This window comes from Saccopteryx bilineata, chromosome 7 (genome assembly GCF_036850765.1).
Source record: "Saccopteryx bilineata isolate mSacBil1 chromosome 7, mSacBil1_pri_phased_curated, whole genome shotgun sequence".
Lineage (NCBI taxonomy): Eukaryota > Metazoa > Chordata > Mammalia > Chiroptera > Emballonuridae > Saccopteryx > Saccopteryx bilineata.
The window spans coordinates 60,152,542-60,162,304 of NC_089496.1; the positions used below are offsets into that span (position 1 = coordinate 60,152,542).

The 9,763-nt window shown below is 45.7% G+C and overlaps 1 protein-coding gene, 4 non-coding genes and 1 pseudogene across 5 annotated transcripts in view; all 6 read left to right on the plus strand.

Moving 5' to 3' along the window:
* Nucleotides 1-257: 257 nt before the first annotated feature.
* Nucleotides 258-333, plus strand: LOC136311373 (small nucleolar RNA SNORD115; annotated as a pseudogene).
* A 2,082-nt stretch (nt 334-2,415) lies between these two features.
* LOC136311365 (small nucleolar RNA SNORD115) lies at nt 2,416-2,497 on the plus strand. Its single transcript, XR_010726764.1, has one exon. It is a non-coding gene; the product is annotated as a small nucleolar RNA SNORD115 (small nucleolar RNA).
* Nucleotides 2,498-4,738: 2,241 nt separating this feature from the next.
* On the plus strand, nt 4,739-4,820 carry LOC136311368 (small nucleolar RNA SNORD115). The gene has a single exon (XR_010726767.1). It is a non-coding gene; the product is annotated as a small nucleolar RNA SNORD115 (small nucleolar RNA).
* A 2,562-nt stretch (nt 4,821-7,382) lies between these two features.
* Nucleotides 7,383-7,462, plus strand: LOC136311378 (small nucleolar RNA SNORD115). Its single transcript, XR_010726770.1, has one exon. It is a non-coding gene; the product is annotated as a small nucleolar RNA SNORD115 (small nucleolar RNA).
* Nucleotides 7,463-9,360: 1,898 nt separating this feature from the next.
* Nucleotides 9,361-9,763, plus strand: part of LOC136311154 (uncharacterized) — a 27,420-nt gene continuing 27,017 nt past the window's right edge. The window contains exon 1 of the mRNA XM_066240382.1: nt 9,361-9,492. Coding sequence (XP_066096479.1) covers nt 9,398-9,492 — 95 coding nt within the window. The 5' untranslated portion in view covers nt 9,361-9,397. The remainder of the gene's footprint in view (nt 9,493-9,763) is intronic.
* LOC136311381 (small nucleolar RNA SNORD116) lies at nt 9,553-9,645 on the plus strand. The gene has a single exon (XR_010726773.1). It is a non-coding gene; the product is annotated as a small nucleolar RNA SNORD116 (small nucleolar RNA).

The window sequence follows — 9,763 nt, forward strand, 5'->3', positions numbered from 1 at the left end:
GAAAACATGTTCGAGCTTCACTCCCAGGATTGATGGAATAGATCATTCAGAGCACTCTTTCCTCCTCTTTCTTCAGGCCGTGTCCCCAAGACGGAGTTTGGTTTGGCCTTGAGCTTCGCAGGCTCTCTGTGTCAGGCGTCTTCCAGCAGTGGAGCCATGCAGGTCACAAGGCCACCTTGTCCTCAGTTCCAGGAATCGTGCCAGGTGAGCATACGAATGTGCAGTTGTCAGATATCTGCCTGTGAATTGCCGCCGATGGGTCGATGATGATGATATTGTCTTGAAGAGAGATGATGACATAAAAATCAGCTTTGCAGGATTACGCTGAGGCCCAGTGTAGGTGACGATGTTGTGGCACCGTGTTGGGGAATCTTATTTCCCTTTAGAACAATGGGATTCTGTTTGTGAGGCAAGCAATTTCTTGAGGAAATCCCACATGCCTCTATCTGATCCTTTGCACGAGAACAAGGCCTGCTCGTGTTCAGAGGCTTTGATGGTGCCCCATAGTTCGTCCCTCACAGACGACCGTACCTGAGGCCACGGTTTCAAAGTCTTTTCCCTCTCTCTCTCTCTCTCTCTCTCTCCCCCTCTCTCCCTCCCTCTCTCCTTCCCTCCCTCCCTTCCTCCCTCCCTCCCTCCCTCCCTCCCTCCCTCCCTCCCTCTCTCCCTCTCTCTGTGTCTGCAGGGAGACCCTGTGGCAAGTTGGTGGCGGTGGCCTTAATTTTTCAGGTGAGTAGATGTTTGATGTCTTGGATAGAGAGTGGAGACAGAATGTGTGTCAGCAGGAGGCTCTTCTCAGGCAATAATGATGTTGGTGTCATGTGTTAAATTCCTGTATGTATACAGCACATATTCTTTTTGTATGTCTATTTTGGAGAAGGATCCCTTTAAAAGCAAAGATTTTTCTTCTTTTTTGAAATGAATCAGAATGGTAGGAGGCTAATTTTTTTTTGTAATATATTGCTTTTTTTAATTTTATTTATTCAATTTTAGAGAGGAGAGAGACAGAGACAGAGAGGAAGAGAGAGGAGAGAGAGACAGAGAGACAGAGAGAGAGAGAAGGGGGGAGGAGCTGGAAGCATCAACTCCCATATGTGCCTTGACCAGGCAAGCCCAGCGTTTCTAACCGGCAACCTCAGCATTTCCAGGTCGACGCTTTATCCACTGCGCCACGACAGGTCAGGCTAGGAGGCTAATTTTTTTATGGGGTTTGGAAATGTTTCATATCGTTTGTGGGGAGCTTCAGACCAGTTACTCTCATACCTTATGCAGGATTAATGTGATGGTCAGTGTTGGAAATGTAAAGATGTTGTGTTCAAAAGTCATCTCTGTGGCAGTTAGCAGTTGAACTGCATCCACGATCCATTCCATTGAGCCTGCATGGCAAAATATGTTGAGCTTCGGAATAAGAAATGTGGTCTAATGTTAATGGTATACCATGTCCATGGACAGAAATTTAGATATCTTAGAATAGAGTTTTTTTTTTTATTTAACTGTTTGTTATCTTTTGCTTGAATGAACTCAAGATACTCGTATCTGAAATCAGTATTAGCTCATGGATTATGATTGCCCTAAAGGATATCAGATAATGTCTAGGTCTTTATGTATGGCATCAGGCAGGGTCTTGAGAATATTTCTAAATTATTGTTGTATCCTGATTTTGACTTCTGATTTACACAAAAGTGTGGCCTCTAGTTCTGTATTTTGGGAGCCTGTATGGGCATTGCTTCTTTGGGTTGGTGATTAGGTATGAAAGTGAATTTAGGAAGGAAAGTATACCTGAAGTTTAGACATTGACTATTAAGTTTCCAAGCAAGGTGGGGAATCACCTGGAATTCAGTGAATGAACCACTTTGTAGGGGTTCAAGTATCTGTGTGCCCTGGAGCAATTTGCGTGTAAATTCAGGTTGTCATCCATTCTTTTGTCATGAGCCATAGGCCTGGGTTCGCTTGTGTCTAAGATGTATTGTTTTTATGCTGGGAACTTCCTGTATGTGTTCCATGTAGAAATTCTGTGTGTGTGTGTGTGTGTGTGTGTGTGTGTGTGTGTTTGTCTTACATCAATAATGCACTGCCTTTGATTGATTAATTTCTTCATTCTGTGACTTACTGATTTATTCATATTTGGGTTGATCATTACCTCAGATAGAAGCAGCATGCATGAGCTTCACTCCCAGTGGTTACGGAACAGGTCGTTCAGATGACTCTTTTCCTCCTCCTCCTCCTTCAGGTCGTGTCCCCAAGAAAGACTTTGGTTTGACCTAGAGCTTCGCAGGCTCTCTGTGTCAGGCCTCTTCCAGCAGTGAAGCCATACAGGTCACAAGGCCACCATGTTGTCCTCAGTTCTGGGAAACGTGCCTGGTGAGCATACGAGTGTGCAGTTGTCCAGATATCTGCCTGTGAATTACCGCCGTTGGGTCGATGATGACAACCCTTATTGTCTCGAAGAGAGATGATGACATAAAAAATCATGCTCAATAGGATTACGCTGAGGCCCAGTGTAGGTGTCAACATTGTGGCACCACATTGGGGAGTCTTATTTCCCTGTAGTGCAATGGGACTGTGTTCTGGAGGCAGGCAGTTTTCTGAGGGAATCCCGTGTGCCTCTCCCATCCCTTACACATGAACATGGCCGGCTGGTGTTCAGCGGCCATGACGGTGCCCCATAATGCCTCCCTCAGAGACGACCATCCCTGAGGCCAATGTTTCAAAGTCTTTTATTCTCTCTCTGTGTCTGCAGCGAAACCTTGTGGCAGTGTGATGGCTTTTTCCTGAATGTTTCAGGTGGGTGCCTGTCTGTGTCTTGGATAGAGACCAGAGTCAGGATGAGTGTGAGCAGGAGGCTCTTCCTAAGGTGACAGTGAGGTTGGTGTCCTGTCTTCAACCTCAGTGTAGACACAGGATAACTAAAGATTTTCTTTGTCTAAAGGAATAAGATGGAACAAGGCTTAACTTCCTTTCTGATGGAAGCCAGAATTATTCTCATGTAACTTGTGAAAAGCTCAGGGCCAGTTACTCTTAGACACTTAATGCATTATAAATGTCATGGTCATTGTTGGAAATGTAAATATATTTGTGTGCATAAGGACTTGCCTGTGGTGGTTAGTGATTGAACTGCAGCACTGATTCCTTCCCATGGGTGGATGTTGTAAAACACTGTAGAACTTTCATGGAAGTGTATGTGAGCTTTTAGAAAATATCATGTGGTCTGACCTGTGGTGGCGCAGTGGATAAAGCATCGACCTGGAAATGCTGAGGTTGCCAGTTCGAAACCCTGGGCTTGCCTGGTCAAGGCACATATGGGAGTTGATGCTTCCAGCTCCTCCCCCCCGTTCTCTCTCTCTCTGTTGCTCCCTCTCTTCTCTAAAAAAAAAAAAAAAATGAATAAAATGAATAAATAAATATTAAAAAAAAAAAAAAGAAAAAAAGAAAAGAAAATATCATGTGGCCCAGCCAGTTGGCTCAGTGGTAGAGCGTTGGACTGGCATGCAGGAGTCCTGGGTTCGATTCCCGGCCAGGGCACACAGAAGTGCCCATCTGCTTCTCCACCCTTCCCCCTCTCCTTTCTTTCTATCTCGCTCTTCCCCTCCTGCAGCCAAGGTTTGATTAGAGTAAGTTGGCCCGGGCGCTGAGGATGGCTCCATGGCCTCCACCTCAGGCACTAAAAAATGGCTCCAGTTGCATTGGCTCCAGATGGGCAGAGCATCGCCCCCTATTGGGCTTGCCGGGTGGATTGCACTCAGGACACATGCAGGAGTCTGTCTCTGCCTCCCCTCCTCTCACTAAAATAAAAAAAAAGAAAAAGAAAAAATATTATGGGCATACCATTTCCATGGACAGAATTGTGGGCATTAGACACTCTAGTTCTTTTTGATTGGCATTTTGAGATGTTTTGAGTGAACTCAGGACACTCGTGTCCCCCAAAACATGTCTTTTGGCTTACAATTGTCCTAATCAATATTCAATAACATTTACTTTTGAAAGTACGGTGTTAGGCAAAGTTTGAAGAATATTATTAAATGCCGTATTTTGACTGACTTGATTTACATGCAAGTGTGGGGTGTACTTTTATATCCTGACATTGCTCTTGGGGTTTGTAGTGAGGTATGACAGGTGGTCTGGAAAAACAAGTGTACCAGGTGTTAAGCCTCGGTTTTTAAGTTTTTATGGTGGGTGGGGTTCACCGGGAATTCAGGAAATTAACAACATTGAATGCATCCAGGTATCTTGGGCCCTGAAGATGTTTGTATGTGAGTTCATGTTAACATCCCTTGTTTTATCATGAGCCACAGGCCTGCCCTTGCAGGTGTCTGAGATGCACTGTTTTTATTGTAGGCACTTCCTGTAAGCATTTTCTTCACTTTTCCTGTTGAAATTCTATACATTTTTGTGTGTGTTGGGAATTAATGCACCCTTCTTTATTGATTCATTTTTCTCTGAGTTACTGATTTATTCATATGTGGAATGATCATCCTTCACAAAGGAGCAACATGCATGACCTCAAGAGTGACGGAACAGATTGTTCATAAAATGTTTCTTCTCGTCCTCCTTCTTTAGATTATGTGTTCCAAAAACATTGTGGTTTGGCCTCGAGCTTCCCAGGCTCTCTGTGTCAGGCCTCTTCCAGCAGGGGAGCCATGCCGGTCACAAGGCCACCTTGTCCTCAGTTCCAGGAAACGGGCCTGGTGAGCATACGCATGTGCAGTTGTCAGATATCTGCCTGCGAATTGCTGTCATTGGGTCAATGATGACAACCCTTATTGTCTCGAAGAGAGATGATGACATAAAAAATCATGCTCAATAGGATTACGCTGAGCCCCAGTGCAGGTGGCAACATTGCGGCACCACATTGGGGAGTCTCATTTCCCTGTAGAGCAGTGGGTTTCTGTTTTTGAGTCAAACAGTTTCTTGACGGCACCCCACATGCCCCTCTCCCTGACCCTTTGCATGTGAATCCAGCCAGGTCATGTTCAGAAATTTTGATGGTGCCCCATAATTCCTCTCACAGATGACTTTTCCCAAGGACAAGGTTTCAGATTCTTTCTTTTCTTTCTCTTTGTATCTGCAGTGAGACCTTGTGGCAAGGTGGTGGTTGTTGCCTTAATGTTTCAGGTGAGTTCATGTTTTATGTCTTGGGTAGAGACCAGAGATAGAGTGAGTGCAAGTGGGAGGTTCTTCCTTGGGAAAGAAAGATGGTGGTGTCATGTACTTAATTTCTATGTTTACACAGGATATATATTCTTTGTGTGTATCAGTTGTGGGGAACAATCTCTTTAAAATTAAAGATTTCTTGCCTGACCAGGCAGTGGTGCATGGATAGAGCGTCGGACTGGGATGCAGAAGACCCAGGTTCGAGACCCTGAGGTCGCCAGCTTGAGCGTGGGCTCATCTGGTTTGAGCAGAGCTCACCAGCTTGGACCCAAGGTCGTTGGCTCGAGCAGGGGGTTACTTGGTCTGCTGAAGGCCCGCGGTCAAGGCACGTATGAGAAAGCAATCAATGAACAACTAAGGTGTCGCAATGAAAAACTGATGATTGATGCTTCTCATCTCTCTCCCTTCCTGTCTGTCTGTCCCTATCTATCCCTCTCTTTGACTCTCTCTCTCTCTCTAAAAAAAAAAAAAAATTAAAGATTTCTTTTTTTTTTTTTTAACAAATCAGACTGAAGGGAAGCTAGTTTTTTTTATGACGTGATCCTGAATAACTGACCCATCAGTTGTGGAGAACGTCACATTAGTTACTCTCATATCCTTAGTGCATGGTAAATGTCATGGTCAGTGTTGGAAATGCAGAGATGTTTGTGTACAAAAGGATACGCCTGTGTCGGTTAGTGATTGAACTGCAACAGGGACCGCTTCCCCTGGGGGTACTTGAAAACACTGTTGAGCTTGGGGAGAAGTGAGTGTGATCTGTTAGAAAATGTTGTGGGCATACCATGTCCATGGACAGACTTGTTAGAAAATGTTGTGGGCATACCATGTCCATGGACAGACTTGTTAAAAATGTTGTGGGCATATCATGTCCATGGACAGACTTGTTAGAAAATGTTGTGGGCATACCATGTCCATGGACAGACTTGTTAGAAAATGTTGTGGGCATACCATGTCCATGGACAGAACTGTGGGCCTTTGATAATGTAGTTCTTTTTCCAGCTTTTGCTTAAATTAAGACTCCTCTATCTGCAAATAAGTGTTAGCTCTCGGAATACTGTTCTATATGATGTATAATAACTTTCAGTTTTACATGTACGGCATTAGTTAGGGTTTCGATAATATTTCCAAATCATTGTTATATCTTGACATTGACTTCAGATTTACACCGAAATGTGTGCTCTTAAGTTTATATCTTGGGGAGCCTGTACAGGAATTGCTGCTTGGGGTTGTCAGTGAGGTGTGAATGGAACCCTGAAATAAAAGTATAGCTGGAGTGTAGGCATTGTTGTTGTTTTTTTTTTTTTTTTTACAGAGGCAGAGATAGACAGGGACAGACAGACAGGAACAGAGAGAGATGAGAAGCATCAATCATCAGTTTCTCGTTGCGCGTTGCGACTTCTTAGTTGTTCATTGATTGCTTTCTCACATGTGCCTTGACCGTGGGCCTTCAGCAGACCGAGTAACCCCTTGCTGGAGCCAGCGACCTTGGGTCCAAGCTGGCGAGCTCTTTGCTCAAGCCAGATGAGCCCGCCCGCGACCTCGGAGTCTCGAACCTGGGTACTTCTGCATCCCAGTCCGACGCTCTATCCACTGCGCCACCGCCTGGTCAGGCTAGGCATTGGTTTTTAAGTGTGCATGGTGGGGGGTGTTCTCAAGGAATTCTGTAAATAAGCAACGTTGAAGGCATCCAGGTATCTGTGACCTCCTGTGTGAGTCCATGCTGCATTAATTTTCTCTATTATGAGCTCTGCGGCTGGCTTTGGGTGTCTGAGACATACTGGTTTATGCCTGGTGCTTGCTGTGTACATTCTGTTCAGTTTTCACATGGAAACCCTATAAATTTCTGTGTGTATGTGTGTGCGTGTGTGTGTGTCTTTTGGAAATTTGTCATGCCCAGCATTTATTTTATTCATTACTTCATTCTGTGAGTTATTGATCTACTCATATTTGAAATGATCATTACCAGAGAAAGGACAACATGCCTGAACTTCACTCTTGGCAGTGACAAAACATATTTCAGCCGGCTCTTCTCCTCCTCCTCCTTCTTCAGGTCGTGTCCCCAAGAAAGACTGGTTGTCGTTGACCTTTGCAGGCACTCGTGTCAGGCCTCTTCCAGCAGTGGAGACATGCAGGTCACAAGGCCACCGTGGTGTCCCCAGTTCCGGGAAACACACCTGGTGAGCATACGCATGTGCAGTTGTCCAGATATCTGCCTGCAAATTGCCTTTTTTGGGTCAGTGATGACAAGATTGTCTTGAAGAGAGATGACGACATAAAAATCCTGCTTCTTCGAACCACACCTCTGAGGCCCAGTGCAGGTGACAACGCTGTGGCACCTTGTTGGGTATTATAATTTCCCTCAGAGCAGTGTGTTCTTGAGGGAAAGAGTTTCTCCGGGGAATCCCACATCTCCCTCTCTCCGAGTCCCCACATATGAACACGACTGGTTCGTGCTCAGAAGCTCTGATGGAGCCCCATAGTTCCTCCCTCAAAGACGAGAAGACCCAAGGCCAATGTTTCAAAGTCTTTTTTCTTTTCTGTCTCTTTGTGTCTGCAGTGAGACCTTGTGGCATGGTGGTGGCACTTGCCTTCATGTTTCTGGTGAGTCCCCGTCTTTTGTTCTGAGAGAAACCATTGACAGAATGAGTGTGAGCAGGGGGCTTTTTCTCCCTTAGGTAATAAAGGTCTTAATATCTTGAGTTAAATCCCCTGTATCAATAACGGATACGTTATTTTTGTATGTCAGTTTGGGGAAGGATCTCTTCACAACCAAATATTTCTTTATCTACTTTCTCAATGAAAGGAAGCTAATTTTTTTTTTTTTGATGCCATCCTGAAGAACTGTCCTGTCAGTTGTGGAGGGCTTCTGGCTAGTTACTCTCCCAGATGTAGTGTGTGTAAATGTCATGGTTAATGTTGGAAATGTCAAGTCATTTGCATACAAAGAACAAGCTATTTTGGTTAGTAATTGAACTGCATCAGTGGTTTTTTTCCCGATGGGCATATGTTTAAAAACACTATTGTGCTTTAGGATAAGTGAATGTGACTGTGTAGAAAATGATAAAGACATACGGCATCCATAAGGAGAAGTGTGGGCATTTGACAGTGCAGTCCCTTTTTGATTGGGACTGGTATTTGGAGATCCTTCTGGTTGAATGAACTCAAGACCCTGATTTCCACAAATAAGTGTTAGCTCTCAGGTTATGGTTGCCCTCAAGCATGTCAGATAATGCTCAGTGTTTTGCATAGGGGGTCAGGTTGGGTCCTGAGAATATTTCCATATCATTGTTGTATCTACTTAGACTTCTGATTTACACCAAAGTGTAGCTGCTTCTAGTTCTGTGTCTTTAGAAGTCTGTGCTGGCCCTGCTCTTCAGGGTTAGCAGTAACAACTGAATGAAGACTGGAAATGAAAGTATAGCTGGAGTTTAGGCACTAGTTTGTAAGTGTTCATGGTGCATATTGTTCACTTGGGATTTGTAAATGAGCGAGTGACATGTAAGGCATCCAGGTGTCTGATGAGGCACTGAGGACAATTCTCCTAAATGAACTCAGTGTTTTAGGTGCAGTGGTTGGCCGCTTTGAGAGGAAGAAGGTTTACTTCTGCCTGTGGGTTGTGTCTCAACGAGATTGGTTTGCTCAGCTCCCTGTTCATGTGTTTACCGTAGTCATTGACTTCTTAGTCAGGAATCTGAGTCCCAGGACGGGGTCGTTCTTTCTTGTGGACAGGTGCAGGCTGGTTTTTATTAAGTGTGCACTACGTGTGCCAGTTTGCAGGGACCAGCCCAGCCCTGCGACTAAGGTGATGTGAAATCCTGGATCAGGACGAGAATGAACGTACAACGGGTGTGATTTGTTCGGACGGAGCAGTGGTGGAAATAACCGTGTCTCTTAAGCGTTTTAGAAGGTGTCTGAGGACAAAGTTGTCTTCTGTCTTTGAAGGCCAGTCTTCCTTTGTGGGGAAGCAGGGTGTGCGTCTGGGGGACGTGCTTTGTCAGGTGCTGAGTCCTGTGCCCATGACCACATGCACACACAGCTGCATCCCTGCCCTCGGGGTCTCACACACGCCTGCAGTCACTTCTCAGGGACAGAGGTGCACGAGAGACAGGTGCAAGGCTCACCTGGGGGAAAGGTTAGCCTGATTCTTGTTACCCGAGAACCTGGGTGCATTTCTCAAGTGTGCGTGCGATTTCTCTCCACGTCCAGGCGGAGTGGCCGTGCAAGGTTCACCGTCAGCCGTGAAGAGATGACCTCCCTCTCCCTCGGTGACAGGAGGTGTGTGGGCGTCCCGGAGGAAGTGTGCCCACGGCTGTGCCCGGTGCCCGTGGATCACTCGGGCAGGTGAGCCTTCCTGTTCCCCTCTTGTCCCCGGTCAGTAACACAGGACCCCGGAACGTGCTCGGATCGATGATGAGTCCCCAAAAAACATTCCTTGGAAAAGCTGAACAAAATGAGTGAGAACCCCAACCGTCGTTCTCATCGGATCTGAGGTCCACCAGCACGTTCAGTGCCCCAGGGACTGTAAGAGTGAGGGGCAGCTTCCCCCCCCCCCCGGTCACACTCACATGGGCACCATTCAGAGTGTCAGCATTCCAGATCCTGCAGTCTTGCT